Raw genomic sequence first — 18,283 nt, 5'->3', positions numbered from 1 at the left:
ACTTCCAAATTGTAAATGCCATCATACGTATGAAAATACTCCAGAAACTGCAAAGCATTATACACATGTTGGGTATTTTTTCACATTTAGCGATTACATGGGGTCGTCCTGAGTGGGAATCGACTTGACGGCAACTAGAAAAGTTAACAGAAGTAACTGATGCTTTACACTACCGGCCTAACCTCTCCTAGAGCCCAAGAACCTGAGTTCCACAGCTGGCCTTGCTCAGGTAAACTTGTCCCACCTCCACTTCTTAACAAATGCAGGTACACGCTCAGGACACAAACGCCTATTGGCCACGGAACCAAAGAAACGCGTTCACACAGGCAGCTTCCGAGCATGCGCGGGGAGAACACGCAGGACAGACGCTCCCCGCGCATGCCGGGTACGCGGCGGCCGCGGCTTCGGCGCTCGCGGGTGCCGGCCGAGAGCCACGGTGAGGCATGAAGGCTTGGGGTCTGGCTGCTGTCTCCTCTTCGCTCCAGCGCCATGGAATGTCTGCGGAGCCTAACCCTGCTCCTGCCTCGCGCAGTGGGGCTGCGCCGCCGGACCCTGTGTGCTCTGGCCTTGTGCTCGACCCCTGTGGCTCACCCCGTTGTTGCTTGCGGCCGCGCTGCCGAACTGCTCGGAAGGAGCCGGGCCGCGCCGCTGTGCGGGCCCCGCCGGCTCCGAGTTGCAGGTACCGCCCCTCCCCGCCGCCTTGGGACGCAGGCTTGGAGTGGCTTTAGGTTACTGCACTGACCGTCCGGCCCGGCTCCATGTCCGCTCCCCTTCCGCCCCCTGCTGCAAATCTTGTGACGATAATAGAAATCGTACAGATCCTTGTCTTCTGCGGTGTGGTTTGCATACCGGTTGCATACCGCTTTCGCACTGTACCTTGCTTATCACCCGGTTTCAGTGCTCTTGTGAAGGATTTGATTTCACCTTACTCATCATGATAATTCTAAGGCTAAGATTGAATTTGTCTACCTGGATTTTTTTTTTTTTTTTTTTTTACAAGTGTTAATTTCTCTTCCTTTCTTTTAGCTCTTTCTTATAGTCGCGCTTACACAGTTGTTCATTTGGGCAGGAATTGGGAGTGGGCATGGGAACGCACCTGTAAGTGAAGCTAAAGAACTTTGCATGGTTGCTTCTGAGAAAGATCTGATTATTTTTAAATGCTGTATAACCAAATAACCATAACTTGAGTATGTGAGTTAATTTTTTTACCTAATGATGAATCGTGGATACGTTAACATCTTCACAACTGTGAGAGTGGGGGCAAATATTGCTCAGAAGCAAAAGGTATGCCTTTCTCAAAAATACAGCAGTGTCCTCAGGTACACTTTCTCAACTGTGCTCTCAAGAAGCTTCCTACTTCTCTCTTCACACTTTGGAGAATCTTTCCAAGTTGAGTTACGTCCCGTGTTCTTTCCTTTGATAATACTTGGGAGCCCAGGTTCAGACCATCTACTGGGGCAACTGTTTAGGACAGCATCGAGATTCAGAATCTCAATCCAGTGACACTTACCAAACTTGTGACTTATTAGCAGATGCTGATTTATTGGTCTGCTTTTCACCTTTAACCATCTGGCCTTTATAACATAATTTGTAGTTTGTAGAAAGAAAACAACCTTCATGTACGTAGTTGAATAATATCAGAAATGAGAATATATCTGCAATTTTCTGAAGTCAGTATAATTACATTAGAGTCATAAAATAATTGATGATATTTTTACACCTTCTGCATTTTCCTTATGTGTAGTATTTTGAACTGTGTCCTTAGTCAATTCTTAAATTTATTCTCTAATTTATTCAGGTGAAGTGCACCGGTTTAGAACATCCGATGTTGCTCAAGCCACTTTAGCCAGTGTAGCCCCAGTGTTTACTGTGGTAAGTGTGCGTACTACATTTGCAGACTTAATAGAAAGTACTTATCATACTTCTTAAGTTATCCAAGTTGGACTTTTGACCAAGATATTACTTGTTTTGTGTTTTATAGTGAATCTTACTTGTAAGTCATGTCTTTGTGTTGTGCTTAGCCAGTGTCCTGAGCACCAGCTAGTTTTACCTAACAGACCTTTGAAACTTCATTAACAGCTGTGGAGCTCTTCTTTTAATGCTGGAGTAGATCATTCCAGTCACGGTTTTGTGCTTCATACTTGAGCACTCACGATTTGCCCGTGAATCTGTTTAGAAGTCCTTGAAGGCTATTAGCCTTAGAGGGGCTTGAATTCGTGCTGCGCAAGATAATATGCAGACCTATCTTAGAGGGAGCACAGTGTAGTATTTCAGAGTGCATGCTTTGAAGGGTCACAATGTCTACAAGTTTCCTTGAAATGGCTCAGAAAAATAAAAATAACAGTATCATGTAATACACATATGTGTATATATTTAGAGAGAAATAAGACCATTGGGGCAAAATGTTAACAAAGGCTGTCTCTAGGTGAAAGTTTTATTGTAGTGTTGCAGCCTTTTTGTAGGATTTCAATTTTTAAAAAACTTTGATTAAAACAAAAAAAGTATGCATCCTCTGAGCCAGATGTCTTAAATTCAGATCTCAGCTCTGCCTCTTGCTATCAACTGGATGGACTTGGACAAGTTATGTTAATATATTTGTGCCTTAGTTTTCTCATCTTTAAATTGGGAATCTTGTTGCTGTTGAGTCGATTCCGACTCATAGTGACCGTATAAGACAAAGAGTAGAACTGCCCCATAGGGTTTCCATAGGCTGTTGGATTCGAACTGCCAACCTTTCGGTTAGCAGCCAAATGCTTAACCACTGCGCCACCACCAGGGCTCCAAATTGGGGATAATAGTACCTAACTCATAGAATTATTATGAAGATTAAATTAGCTCATATATGTAAAACTTAGAATGGTGCTTGGCACATAGTAAGTGTTCAGTATATATTAGGTGTTATTAATATCATTTCAGTTTATTATCATAGGAACTTTTCTTTATGAGCTATACAGGACAAGACAATCCCTAGAATTACATATAAAAGTTATCACTGTTATTTACTGTTGTCCTGGAAGAGCTAGCCTGTTAATTAAACAAGAATACAAAATCAGGTGATAAATATTGAAATAAAGTTCTTTGCAGGTGAAATAATTGTCTCCTAAGAACACTTAAGAATCAATTGATACTATTAGAAATAAGAAGAGAGTTTAGAAAGTGAGCTGGTTACAAAGTAAACGTTTTAGAAAATAAGGGCTTATTGACTTCATTTTTTTTTAATGTTAGGAAAAAAAATCCCATTAAAGAAAAAAATGTTACAGATGAATATTGAGATGTAAAAACATTTAGCATAAGTTAAGTTGCAAGTGAGGGAGAGACCAAAAAGAATTGTATGTAACATGAATATGTTTTCTTAGGGGAAAGTCTGGAAGGACATTCTATAAAACTGGATGGACTTGGATAAGTTATGTTAACATATTTGTGCCTTAGTTTTCTCATCTGTGAATTGGGAATCTTGTTGCTGTTGAACCAATTCTGACTCTAAGACAGAGTAGAACTGCCCCGTAGGGTTTCCACAGGCTGGTGGATTCGAACTGCCGACCTTCTGGGTTTTCTCTAAGATTTGTCGTTTCAAGTAATTGAAATAGTTTTATTTTACTTATCTCTGTTCAGATTTTCTGGAGCAGATAAATATATTTGTGAAATAAATTTAAGGAGAAAAGTTAGTCCTTATTACACAAAATGTAAAGCATCCTTTTGTATAAATTTCCCTTTAATGCTAATGTTTTATGGTTCTCATTATGTATTCCTATTGCTCTTATCTACATGGGAAGCAAGCTAATATATAGTGGGTTTTTATGGGCTGCATATGTTTCCATGGTAGTAACCCAGGATTTATATTCTACCTACAACTATCTTAAAGTGTGTTTTTCTCAAAATGCATATTAGTAATTAATACAGGCCAGTACATAGTGATTCATTAAATATTACTTGACAATTTCCAGCTTGACTGTGGGCAAGCATTACAGAAATCTGTTCCTTCTACTTTACTTGAAATAGGTGCATTTTCTGCATTGTGTCCTCTCAAAACTGTCAGAAGAGGCCTCTTCCGTAAATACTGATTCTGCAACACATACCACAGAGACTTCTTAGCCTCAACTAGACATTTAGAGTCACAGGAGAGGCCATACTTGGCCCTAGTCTACTCAGAAGGGTCAAAGATAGGAAGCTCAACAGGGCGGTATCAGGGGTTTCCTTTTCCGAAGAAGCCCTTGCCCTAGTCCGGGGACTTCTCTGGCCCCCCAAGTGACAGCTCACATGCAAGGAGACAAGATCCGCTGAAGTGAGTGGGAGATCCCCCATGCCTCATAGTGCCAATATCTCTTGTATCCATCTCAGAGGTACAGGAACATGGGCTGTTAAAAGAGCCACCACACTCAAGGAAGGTTGAAGCTATGTAATGAATTCATAGCCTTCCCTGTCCAATGCAGCCTACCACTTAGTCATCATTTTTACCATAAGCACTGTTGCCCAGTAACACAACTGATTCTTCTCTATCAGGTTTCTAGGGGAAACCAAGGTAGAAAGTTAATCCAAGGTCAGATTTGTCCTTAACAAAGGAAAAAGGGTTTTTTAGCCCTTGATTCATTACTGAATTTAAGCTAAAGAAGAGTACTTATGGTTTATATCTGCATTTCAATATTTTCATATTACTCATAATTCATAAATTGTATATTTTGTGTTTATTATCTCTTTTCAGACAAAATTTGACAAAGAGGGAAATGTCACTTCTTTTGGTGAGTATGTTTTTTTTCTAAATTGCTTTTTTTAAAAAAAAAAAATCAGTGAATGAGTGAATCTGATGGAAATCAAGAAGTTGTAGTGTTTTAAGTAGACTATTCTGTGAGTATGTGGGTATATTGAGGGAGTTTTTTTTTTGTTTTCTTCAGCATTTGTCCACCTATCCTAATTGAAACTGGCAATACTTGGACTGTGCTTATTCTCCCAGAGTTGTTTTTTACTGGCAGGAGCCGCTTTTGCTCTGAAAAACAAAAATCGACTGCCGTCGAGTCATTTCCAACTTGTAGCAACCCAACAGGACAGAGTAGAATTGCCCCATAGGATTTCTAAGGCTGTAAATCTTTACGAAAGCAGACTGACTGCCACATCTTTCTCATGTGAAGCAGCTGGTGGGTTTGAACTACCGATCTTTGGGTTAACAGCTGAGCTCGTAACCATGTGCCACCAGGGCTCCTTCTTTTGCTCTAACAAGATGTTAAATGAATATTTTTGAAAGCAGAGGCTGGTTAGAGCTAGAGCACAGAGAAACACCATTTTTTCCTTCTGTTTCTCCTGTTAGTCTCCCTTTCACCGCCCTTTCCTTGTATTATTTATTCTGTTTCTGTACCATGTTTAATCACATCACTGACATTGCACTGGCAATGGGTGACCGGAAGATTGTGAGGGATGGGACACTGGATGGCGGTCAAATAGAACTCTGCCATTGATTGCTCTGTATGGACAGTGATTTTTAAAAGTGAAACTAGTCCTTTTTTTTGCTGTCTGACTTCAGAAACAAGTTTCAGCTCTCCCCTTCACTCAACGCCATGATCCTGCTTCTGCCATTGCTCAGATCCTAGCAGAGTAGTTTGCTTTTTTGCTCAATATCCTCTTCAAAAGACACTTAAAGCTCTTTCACAGGTGTGATTTGACCCTAAAAGTACAGATACTACTCTAACAAGTACAGTTTCTTGAATTGCAGGTAGGAAAATCTAGTATGAGGAGCTGAATTTATTTTCTCACTTTGTATTAGTTTAAAAGTAGAGAAGATTGAACTTGTTCACAGATCTAAAATACTGAAGATGATGTAGTGAGAAAAAATAGAAAAATATGGGTTGTAAAATTCATATTCAAGAAAGATGGTCTGTAGAGTTACAAATTGATAATATGAATTCTAATATTATATAGCTATGGTTTTTATAATTATGTCTTTGAGACTGTTACAGAGGATATTCGTCCTTAAGTGCCTTCTAAGTACAGAGAAACCTTATGAAGTATGGATAAGAGGAGCAGAGAATAATTAGAGTTTGACCAGTTTTAGCCTGAGTATGGTTTGAGATAAAAATGGGTATTATAAGGTATCAAAAGGCTCATTTTAGGTTTTGAAGTTTGTAATAGAAAATTAACTTGGTGGGTGCTCAGACCTGAAAATCTAAACTCTTACAGTCTATTCTTTATTGAAAATGTTTCTTTTATAGAAAGGAAGAAGATTGAATTATACCAAGAATTAGGTCTTCAAGCCAGAGATTTACGATTTCAGCATGTAATGAGCATCACAACCAGAAGCAATAGAATTATCATGAGAATGGAGGTAGATTATTTTATTTCATCTACATTTCTCTACCACAGTCTTAGTAAAATTGCATACTACCTTGATGAGTAGCTAGGTTAAAAGTAATTTTGGAATAAAAATACCTACATGAAACAGGATATCTTATAATTTATTAGGAAGAGTAGGACTTACGTGCATTATATATGCGTGCTCATGCCAAAAGTCAGCGGACAGGTAACACTGTTCATTACGTCAGTAATACTTATCTTAGTCTCTAGTTCATTACTTCAGTAATACTGAAGTATTGAAGTATCTTAGTCTCTAGTTTCTGAAATAATAGGAAAAAAAATCTTTATAACATTTTTAATTATATACAGTTACTGTCTAATTATAGTATAATCTTAGCTTTAATAGCATATCCTCGTTTATCAAATAGCTTGGAATATCCTTTAAATTTTATAATCTTAATTTAAGTTTATATTTTGGGGTGAACCTTCCTAAAATGTGCTGTATCTTCCCCTGCCTATTCAGAGCACACCAGACTCAGTTGCTGTGAACATCAGGTTTTTGGGGGGGCTAAAGATGAAAAGACAGGCTCAATGGTATTGCCCATACAGTGGGCATGGGATTTGGTTTCTTCAAAAAGCCAACTTTTCTGCATAAAAATTTCCAATATAGTAGCCACAAGCTTCTCTTCTCTACTCTAATACCATAAAGATACTAATCTTTCTCTTTCAAATAATTTCTAATTTCATACTCTTCTAAGCATTTAAGGCTGTGTTTTATCTTATACAATTTCTACTTAGCTGAATAGATTTTGGCGATAATTTAAGAAGGAAATTTTCCCATTTGAGCCTAACTTATTAGGATTAAACTACATCTTTTCTGAAAGTCTACCCAACACCTGACTCAAGAAGACTTTATGATGCCCCTTTGTTCCCTGTTTTTCTCATGACTACCTTGGAAGTCGTAATAAATACCTAATTTTTGCACATAATTCCAATTCTATTGAAAATGAGTTAGAGATTTTAAGAGTTATGATATTTTAGGTTTCCTTTCTTTAAAAAATACATGCCTTGGTGTTTTTGAAATGAACAGTGACTTCTACAGTGATTTGGTTTGGTCTTAATCTAAAATTGGTGAACTGTTAAACCTTATTTTATGAATATCACCTTTTTCCCATAATTCTACAACTTGCATATGTATGTATGTGTGGTGTGTGTATGTATATATAGATATAGATACTTTGTTTGTTTGTTTTTACAGTATTTGAAAGCTGTGATAGCTCCAGAGTGCCTTCTTATATTAGATTACCGTAATTTAAATTTAGAGCAGTGGCTGTTCCGGGAGCTTCCTTCACAGTTGGCTGGAGAGGGTCAGCTTGTCACGTACCCTTTACCTTTTGAGTTTAGAGCTATAGAAGCACTCCTGCAATATTGGGTAAGCTTGTTTTTTATTTAGCTTCTTGAGTTTGTTGTGGCTGTAAAATGCTATTGAGTAGGAAGACAAGTTGGTGTGGTTACAGTGGCACTTTCCCTGACCACATCTTCTCCCCAAGTAAAAACATCTTCAAGGGTCTTGAATGAAACGATACTTAATTCTTAAACATTATAACCCAATCAAGTAGAACGAAGGACTCCAGGTATAGTGCATAGTCTTTTATGGCATTCAGTGAAGCACATTTCAAGTTGACTACTGTTTTTACAGTTTTAATAACTATTGATGGATGATACTGAAAATATGTAACAACCAAAATATGATATAAATTAATACATAAATCAAAATTTTTTAGTGTATTTATTTTAATGTACTGTGTATATATTATAAAACTGCTTACACATAATAAATATTATAGCACAAGTCATTCATCAAATCAATACTTTCCAAATCAGTCTTTGTTTGTATGAGCCTTTGAGGCAGCTAAATGATGCTTCTGTTTGCAGTGTGGTTTGACATAGGGAAGCATACAATTTTTCTAATGACTCTTCCATTAAATTGGTAGTCACTGGTGTCTGGGGATTCTGTCAGGCCCTGAGCAAGGGTTGTTCACTGCTTTCCTAGCCTCCACAAATCTTTCCTCCCCCTATTAGTCAGGAGCTGGCTGCATACAAGAATTGGTGCTAGAAGTAGCCAGAGGGAGAGAAAGAAAGGAGGGTAAAGGGGGTGTGATGTGGGTGGAGATTGGGTAACCTAGTACCCTTTTCTTTTGTCTGCCTTGTTCTACTGAGGAATAAGAGATGGGAACATACCCTGCTCAGGTTATTAGGTGATGGCACCAGCTAGTACCAGCCAATGGTGGATAATTGGAGCCCAGGTGCAAAGCAAAGAAAAAGCAGAAGAGGGAAAGAAAAGAAGGTGCACAATGGTTAATGTCATACTGGGTAAGCTCCCAGGAGCTCATGCCGTTAGGCAAAACTTTGAATAAGGGAGCAGATAACTACAGAGAGAGGGGCTGGGCTGGCATGGGTCTCCTCTGCCTAGAAATTGGCCATAGGGAGAATAGAGGGAATATAGGCTATCTGCTGGGGTGCACATTCTTCTTGCCATTAAGTGGGGTCCCGGGAAGATTTCCTTCTGAACAACCACTACACAATAAGCAAGGGCAGCCATCTCCTACAAGGGTTAAGTTTTCAGATAAAGGAAAGCTCCTCAAACCCACCTGATGGACCATAACATACAATGAACAGGTATACCCCGCACAAACACTTGTCTATGTCCATGACCCATGGCAGCCTCCCCAGCTGCTACCTGAGTCCACCTTTTTGGGCAGGGGATTTGGTATTTTGAATACTAAAAGACTAGGTCTGGTTCAGTTTCGCTGTCCAGCCTTCCCCTCCCCAACCCCCCAAGGACTTTTGAACCTGGAAGCAATTCCTTGATAACCTGAAATAAACAATAGGATTTCTAAAGCAGGCACCCTGACTGCACTTTAATCTCCAAACCAGAAACAAACAAAACATCTTAGATTTATAGTAATTGTATATTTCTGAGATAAACAGGATATGCTAGAATTCATATCATCAATTAATTTCACTGCTTCATTCCATTACCATTCTGTTGTTTGCTAACTGCAAGTATTTGAATATTTTAACAACTAGTATAGTTATACTGGAGTCCCTGGGTGGCACAAATAGTAGGTACTGAGCTGCTAACCGAAAGGTTAGACGTTCAGGTCCACCCAAAGGTACCTCAGAAGAAAGGCCTGGCAGTCTACTTCTGAAAAATCTGCCATCGAAAACCCGATGGAGCACAGTTCTACTCTCACATACATGGGGTTGCTGTGAATAAGAATCGACTCAATGACAACTAGTACTGCTACTGGTACAGCTATACTAGTGCATACCTGCTGAGTATCAGCCATGTCAGTAGTAACTTGAATAAGACGTACACATTGATTTTATACCAATTTGTTTTATTTTTTTAAAGTCCAAGTTATGATTTGGTTTTCAAAAGAGTTTTATCCATAGAAATTGTGAACTGTATTCTTTTTACAAAGAATATAGGTATTGTTTACCAAACGTAAAATTAATCAATCCCCCGTTTTTCATAATAAGTATCTGTCGGGGAAGATATGTATGAGTGTTAATTCCCTGTCAACCAAACCTGAGCCTATATGACAACATATGTGCGTTATCTTTTAAGCCAGGGGGTCTAGTTTTGGAATAGTCTGGAATAAGCACTCTGGCGGTGACCGTGTTGTGAAATGTCACCAGCATTTCTAACTATTACAGATTTTTGTTAGTAATCAGAGGATTCATTGACCCTGAGTATTCTAAAAGGATTGTTTTAATTCTTATGAAAGGTCATGTTGTTATCTAGATCAACACCCTTCAGGGGAAACTTAGCATTTTGCAGCCAGTGATCCTTGAGACATTGGAAACTTTAGTGGATCCCAAACATTCTTCCGTAGACAGAAGCAAACTGCACGTCTTACTACAAAATGGCAAAAGGTAAATATGGGTGATTGACCTAGTTGGGTAGTGGCAGATATCTTTAAACTTCTCTCTCAGTACTAACAATGAAATGTTTAGCATAAATTCAGATAAAAAAATTAGTGTATTACCTATTTTAAAAATACTAGCTTAAAAAAAAACTCGTTGCTGTCAAGTTGATTCTGACTCATAGCGACCCTATAGGACAGAGTAGAACTGCCCCATAGGGTTTCCAAGGAGCGGCTGGTAGATTCAAACTGCTGACTTTTTGGTTAGCAGCCGAGCTCTTAACCACTGCACCACCAGGGCTCCAAAAAACAAACCCTTTGCCAGCAAGTCGATTCCAACTCATAGCAACCCTATAGGACAGAGTAAAACTGCCACATAGGGTTTTCCACGGAGCAGCTGGTGGGTTCGAACTGCTGACCTCTTAGTTAGCAGCTTGAGCTCTTAACCACTACACCACCAGGGCTCCTGTTTTACTTTATGATTTTTACTTTATGATCTACTCTCAGTGCCTTCATTGCCATATTTGGTTTAATGTTAAAATTTTAAAGTAGCCTAAGTGAGAACTTAAGGTACAAAGGGCACATAAACTAACATTCATTTAGCAGTTATTTTACATAAAACATTCTGAGGCTCTTTTAAATATTTGGCAGTTGATAGCATCCTCATTTTGCAGAGGAGAAAACAGGTTTAGAGAGTTGGGTAAGTAAATTGCCTAAACTTACATAGCTAGTAAATGGCAGATCTAAATTCAAATCCAGTTCTCTCTCCCTCCAGGGTCCATGTTCTTTTTTCTCATAATGCATTCCAGAAGTTAAGAGCAATATTTTAATTAATTTGCATCATAATTTAATAAACATGCTCTCAAGATTTGTACCCCCTAAAATCTCTTTAACAGTTAACACTTTACTCCTGAAACTTTGCCCTTAAACCTTAATTTTAAAACTTTAAACCAGAAATATCCCCTGAAATCTTTAAACCAAGCAGTAGTTTAGCTTAATTAGTAAAGAATGTTTGCCTTGAGCATTGTGCTTTTTGAAAGAACTATTTATATGAGATCAAATTGAGAACAGCAACTCGAAGGTTGGATAGGAAGTTAGGGGGACAGTGAGTTTAGGTTAATGGGGGAGGAACAACTTGGAAAAGGAGGGTGAGAGTGGTTGCACAACTTGAAGGACGTAATCGGTGTCACTGAATTGTATGTGTAGACATTGTTGAGTTGGTGTACTGTGTGTATTTTCAGCAATAACAAAAAATGAAATCTTTTTTTTAAAGTTAACGGTTTTAAAAAATTTTTTAAGAGTTAAGATTCATGAATCATTGATACCTTATCCAAAAATGTTGGAGTGTTTCCCTCAGTTCAGGGTGAATACTCTGTGCTTACATTATCAATGCCGTTTATTAAGAATAAAAATAAATTCCCTAACCTAAAAATCCTAGATTAACAGTGATTGTGTGTTTCTGAGATAAATAGTATATGCTGAGACTTACATCATTGATTAATCTTACTGCTTAATTTCCTTTTGGTTTGGGGATTTATTCTGAATGTGCATGGTAAATGTTGAAATTTTTTTTAACAAGTCCGTTTTTACCATGAATATATAAATGGTCTACTTGATAACCGTTGCCATTGAGTTGATTCCTACTCATAGCTACCCCATAGGACAGAGTAGAACTTCCCCATAGGGTTTCCAAGAAGCAGCTGGTAGACTCAAACTGCCAGTTTTTTGGTTAGCAGCCAAGCTCTTAAGCACTACACCACCAGGGCTCTGGTTTACTTGATAAGATACCTTAAAAAGACACTATTCTTATAATGAAATGTTTTTAAAAGTTTATGCTACTGGTCATTTTTATACCACTACTCTTATAGCTTATCAGAGTTAGAAACAGATATTAAAATTTTCAAAGAGTCCATTTTGGAGATCTTGGATGAGGAAGAGATGCTGGAAGAGCTCTGTCTCACAAAATGGAGCGACCCACAGGTCTTGTAAGTATATGGCCATACTTATTACTTATTTCCTTAGGGTAAATTTTCTGTCTTCTTCTTTGGGATGATTTTTCGGAGAGAAGATAGTATTTTTCTGGACAAGAGAATATGGGAACTTTTATTTCTAGGCATTTTTTAAAATTGGCTATCTATATTCTAATAAGAAAATAAGATAAAAACTGCTATATAACTTTTGATATTATAGCAGATAGATTTAGTAGCAGAAACATGAATACACTGTAACCTTGATTGCTTCGTTTAGGCCAGTCTGTCTCTTAAATATGCTTTGTAATATAAAAATCTTTTACAGAGTACTTTCTTGTCCTTTCTCCTCTCTCTCAATGGGGTAGGGTGTAAGTATAGCAGAGAAAAATAACTGTGTATTGACATCATTCAAAAACATTTCTCTTCATATCTGAAAATGACATCATATTTCTACCTTGAAAGAAAATGTTCTTTATGTTCATTTTTAATTTTTGGTTTTCCTGATAGTGGTTTTGGATTTACACTAATTCATTGACTTTCACACATCTGGATTTTCCTATAACTGGTAGTGTGTGTTTGCATGAGACTCCTGGATTGGGGCCATGGAAGAGCCTTTTTAGGAATGGAACCTGTGCCCTTGATCATCTGTGTAGTGTTTACGAAATCAGTTGACAGAGCACTCACAGATTGGCCTCAGTCACAACAATAGAAAAAACAAAGGCTAGTGTTTTCACTGGTGGCTGAATACTATATCCTAATTCAGGAAGTGTTTTGATACTAAATATATGATGCACATATTGGAGGCGTGCTAATTATGTTACCTCTTTTAATTAAAGTGAAAAGAGCAGTACTGGAATTGACCATGCAGAAGAGATGGAGTTGTTATTGGAAAACTACTACCGATTAGCTGACGATCTTTCCAATGCAGCTCGGGAACTTAGGGTACTGATTGATGATTCACAAAGTATTATTTTCATCAATCTGGACAGGTAAGAAAGCATTATGTAAAACATTCAATAAGTATTTTCTTTATAAAATAATAATTATAAAGTAATAAAGTCTTTAAGGAACTGTGATTTTTGAAAGGAATTAAACCATCTTTATCATCTGTAACCACTACATGGGAGTATGTCCTTTTTTAATTTTTTTAATGGTATGGATGTGATCCATGTGGTCTTTAATAGACAAGTCAATTTGCTGATGTAGTTAGTGGGCCCTTCTGATCAGAGTAAGGTGTTTTTCTCTGCAGCCACCGTAATGTGATGATGAGGTTGAACCTGCAGTTGACCATGGGAACCTTCTCTCTCTCACTCTTTGGACTAATGGGAGTCGCTTTTGGAATGAATTTGGAATCTTCTCTTGAAGAGGTGAGGATGCATTATTTAAATGATTAAATTTGTTTTAGTATCCACTGATGGCCCTTGCCTGCATCAGTTAATACTATGATGGTTGCTGAATGATTTTCTAATTTTGTCATTCTTGCTACACTTATTAGTTGACATTGTGTTGTAAAGAAGAGCTTTCCCTTCTTTCTCACTGCCTATTCCTTTATCCATTTATATCAGCATGGATTCTTATTTTGTTCAGTGAGTTACTGTTACTGTCATTTATTTTGATACTCAAAATGTCCCCTTGATGTAGGCTTCTGAGTACTTTTGGCCTGTCTCCATCAGATTTTAGTGCTTTCTTTCCTGTACCACATCACGATGTTCTGTGAAAGATAAGCTATTTCTAAATGATGTTGCTAGACTGAACAGTAGACGAGATAAAGGGCACCACAAGTTTGAAACAGGTAACTAATACCAGATGAGAAGGAACGTACTTCAGGGCATGGCCAAGTCAGAGGAGCGTTTATATCTCCAACTCAGACACTTAACCCTCTCTGAGAGGTCTCACATTGCGCCATGTGTGTATTTAATGGCACATGAAATTTTGAGTTCTGTTTGCCTCTTACTGAGCCTTTTCCTCAAGTTCATCACATTTTGGCATCCCCAGACTTGATTTATAGGGAACTGCAGGACCAATCCACAGTGAAGAACAGCAGTGATCTGTGCATACTAAAACTCATTTAAACAGAATTTTCACTTAATAAAGACCATCTTTTTGGATAACTGGAAATGTGTTAAGCATCCAAAAACAGTTAATTCATGTTAGCGCTTCTTTTCCTAATACATTATAGCGGATTTATGCTCACTATATGAAAGAAGTTTCCAACAGTGATAGCTGATCAGTTGCGTCACAGGCTACGTTGGGGTAAAGTGACCAGCTCTCGATCACTGGAGCTAAGCAAGCAAAGGTTGGAGACCACCTAATGGCATAGCTGTAGATGAGGTTCCTTTCCTGTGGAAGGTTAAATTTAAATTCTGTGATTCTGTAAGTTAATGCATTAACTAAAAACATTGCACGGCAAAATATTAAAATTTTGAAAATTATCGTGAGGAAAGATGTTTACCATAAGTCAGAGGTTCCTAAACTTTCTTGGTTCACAATGCCCTTAATGTCTTAATTTTTCATAGCCTCCTTAGGCCAAAAGAGATAAGAGTTCCTTTTAGGAAGCAGTTAGGGCAAAACAACTTGGTAGTAGTTCTCATGGTGTCCCACAGGTGTTGCTGTGTTTCCCTGGAAATTTTTTAAAATATCCTGAGGTGCTGCAGTGTCCCAGGGTACCTCAGCTTAAGTTTAGGAACTGCTGGCTATAAGCAAAAAAATTAAGTTATATGTCCTCTGGATATGACTATTAAAATTTGTACGCATGTGATCAAAGATTGGAAGGAAACACACAAAATAAACATAGCTGTGTCTGGGTAGTAGACTTACAGGTGATTAAAAAAATATTCAACTCTTACAAAACATGCTTCCCTCCTGATTCGTTTTATGATTCTTGGCACCTGTACTTTCTATAGGAAAGATGTGTACAAGTAACAGAAGGTTTCTCTTAAACTCTGGGGTAATAATAATTCAGGACATTTTATCTCTGAGGAATCTTTTGTGCTTGAAATTAACTACATTTTCTATTTTAGGACCATAGAGTGTTTTGGCTGATTACAGGAATTATGTTTATGGGAAGTGGCCTAATCTGGAGGCGTTTGCTCTCATTCCTTGGACGACAGCTAGAAGCACCTTTGCCTCCTATGGTATGAAAGATATTGTTCATAGCATATAGCAGAGGAATTGCGATCATGGGCCCTGGAGTCAGACAGTCTAGGTTCAAATTCTGAAAGTCTTTGTGACCCTGAGCAAGATATTTAACTTCTCTAAGCCCCCTTCAGTCCTCATCTGTCAGTTAAGTCAGTACCACCTGCCCCAGGGTTATTGTGAGAATTAAATGAGATAATATGTGTAAAGAAATTAGCACAGTGCCTGGCACAATAAGTAAGTTAGGAATATAACTTATTTTGTTTAGAACACTGATAGGCATTATACATTTAGACAGATGTTAGTGATTCTGTGACAAGGTTTTGTCATAACTGAAATTGAAGGGTTGAAAACGTTTGTATTATTTTCACTAAGAAGAGACACATAGCTTACCTCCTTATCTTTGTGCTTGTAGATTACATCACTGAATAAATGCTTAAGAGATTGATCTATGATGTGCAGTCCTTTCCTCATTTAGTAATTCCATAAAACATCCATTTACTAGTGGCTTTTCTTTTAAGACACAAACTAAAATTAATTTTCCTGCTTTATTTAGATGACCTCTTTACCTAAAAAGACCCTTCAGGCAGATAGAAGGATGGAAGTGAAAACCAGTCTCAGGCCGGATGGACTTGGGTCGAGCAGGAACATCCTAACAAACCGTTAGGAACACCCAGGCGAGAATGAATATTTTTTATGGGAGTCACAAGAAACTTTTGATACTCTTTTATTATTTTATTTTATAGAGTCAGAGACTTGAGGAAAAAAAAATAACCACTGATGTTAAAATGACAGTGTCTGATGGTAAAAAATCTTACGGCAGTCATAGCACTAGAACTTAATTGCATTTTCAGAAATTTGAGAAAAGAAGCAAAGTACTTGCTTTATAAAAGGCCAAGATTCTATATCCTACAAAATTAAGAAGCTGTTTTTATAGACATGATGTGAGGCATGGAGAGATTTAACACAGGAACAGACTATTTTATGTATTTTCTTTAATTTATACATAATAAGAAAAGTGCAGTTTCATGCAGAATGAAGCCTATCAACTTGACAAACCCGTAGTTAAAAGAGCTGATAGTCCTAGTTCTTAGTACAGTGAATCATGATCATGTGAATTTCCTTACTCTCAGGTGACTGAAAGCTAATAGAGTATGTATTAACCTTAAAACAAACGCTGGAAGTTTGTGCTTTAAATCAATCCTTGACATAACCATATTTTCTTGTATTTGCCCCCCCCCTTTTTTATATAAGGTGAATAAAACGGAAAAAATAATTTTAATAGTGGCGTTACATGGATTCCAGTTAATCTAGATTTTACTTCCGAACCCCTGAAACTATTTTTCTTTCCTTGGCTATAATTAAAGCCTTTGGAGGTAAAGTTGAAAGCAAGTATTTCCATTCTATTCATTGCATGGTTTTTAGAGCATATGGATGTGCCACCCCACTCCCTAAAAAGGAAAATTTTATGTAGCTCAGTCAAGCTATATGCTTGTACCTCAGAGTTGACAGATGGGCTTCCTAAAATAAGAGGATAGGTAAATTTTACAATTGTGATAACTTTTAGCTTTCACAGTCAGATTTGGAATATTAAAAAGTAGCTAATATTTGTGAGTCTGAAAGCTGCTATACTCCCTTTTAAAAAATTTTTTGGACATGAAGTACAGTTATGCAATACAACATTACAGTTAAACTTGCCTGCAAAAGTGGCATGCATGCAAAGTTCCAGAGTGTCACCAAGAATTCAGGGAAGCTCTTGCACTGCAAACATACTGGTAATAGAAGAATAAATAGACCTAGCCTGATGATGTTGAAGAAGTACCTGATTACCCTAAAATGATGTCAGATGAGGAAGTTGGGTCCATTTACCAGGCGGGTTTGGTGATAAGAAATAAAAATGCTGTTCGAGTAGCTGATTTGAGAGAAAACCTGACATTACAAGTAAGGTTTGCTCCACCCCTATGTGTGGTTATGAGAAGCCATTAGAGGGAAGCTGGGAATAGAATGGTGCAAAACAGGCTAGGCTTGTCTTGGAACACCAAGTGGCCCACTTTGCACTATACTGTGTGTCTGGAATACACTTTATGGTGTGCTTGTTGGAATGTGAATGTACAGCACTCTCTAGCATTATGAACCTGATAGTTTTCGTGAATATCTTTGCTAATACTCCGATTTCACAGGACACTCTTCTTTGACGTACCTCCAAGCACTCATGCTGTTTTTGGTCTTATCACTGTAAGATAGGTAATATTACTTCGTTTGTGACATATGAAGAAATTGGCAGCCCAGAGGGTAAAATTTGATTTGACTAACATCAGGCATAGAATAGAATTTTGGTAATTTTTCCTTGTTAGGTCATTTTTCCTTACTGACTTAGTTTTTGAGCTTGGGTGAAATAATTTTTTTTTTTTTTTTTTAATGTCATGTCCCATCAGTATAAGGTAAAATGATAGGACTACCTCATAAGTCTATAAGGGAACTTACTAATAGTCTATAAGATTCTTGAAGGTGGTTACATCAAGTATGATTTCAAACATCAGTTAGCTCTGCCTCGGCAATTGCAAGATGCTTCTTGCGTGAAAGGTCCCTTAAATAATGAAATAGCCTATCCTAAAGAAAAATAAAGTTCAGTAGCTTTAAATTTTGAATTAAATAGACTTAGCACATTAACTACTATTCCAGAGTAAGGTGATAGGAACAAATGTTTGGTCATGTGAGTTAGCAAGCAGTTATATCCCCTGTTAAACGTGTGGAAACCCTGGTGGCGTACTGGTTAAGAGCTATGGCTGCTAACCAAAAAGTAGGCAGTTGAAATCCACCAGGCGCTCCCTGGAAGCTCTATGAGGTGGTTCTACTCTGTCCTATAGGGTCGCTATGAGTTGGAATCAACTCAACGGCAGCAGGTTTGTGTTTTTTTGTTTTGTTTAACACGTATAAGGATAAGGTACGATAACCTTAACAGACATC

General features: G+C 37.8%; 1 protein-coding gene across 2 annotated transcripts; it reads left to right on the top strand.

The window, feature by feature from the left end:
* The first annotated feature begins 424 nt into the window (after positions 1–424).
* Positions 425–18,158, top strand: MRS2 (magnesium transporter MRS2). 2 transcript variants are annotated; one of them, XM_004383990.3, is made up of 11 exons: positions 425–679; positions 1,799–1,872; positions 4,700–4,736; positions 6,198–6,310; positions 7,538–7,711; positions 10,091–10,221; positions 12,080–12,196; positions 13,018–13,170; positions 13,431–13,548; positions 15,202–15,315; positions 15,873–18,101. In XM_004383990.3, exons 1-11 carry the CDS (start codon positions 490–492, stop codon positions 15,981–15,983), a joined length of 1,332 nt encoding a protein of 443 aa, XP_004384047.1. In that variant the 5' UTR covers positions 425–489; the 3' UTR covers positions 15,984–18,101. The 2 variants fall into 2 exon arrangements, with proteins under 2 accessions (XP_004384047.1, XP_012413187.1); XM_012557733.2 differs by having other exon boundaries at positions 490–679; positions 6,198–6,353; positions 7,581–7,711; positions 15,873–18,158.
* The last annotated feature ends 125 nt before the right edge of the window (positions 18,159–18,283 follow it).

This window comes from Trichechus manatus, unplaced genomic scaffold (genome assembly GCF_000243295.1).
Source record: "Trichechus manatus latirostris isolate Lorelei unplaced genomic scaffold, TriManLat1.0 scaffold00115, whole genome shotgun sequence".
Classification (NCBI taxonomy): domain Eukaryota; kingdom Metazoa; phylum Chordata; class Mammalia; order Sirenia; family Trichechidae; genus Trichechus; species Trichechus manatus.
This window is presented reverse-complemented; position numbering and strand designations above follow the sequence as displayed.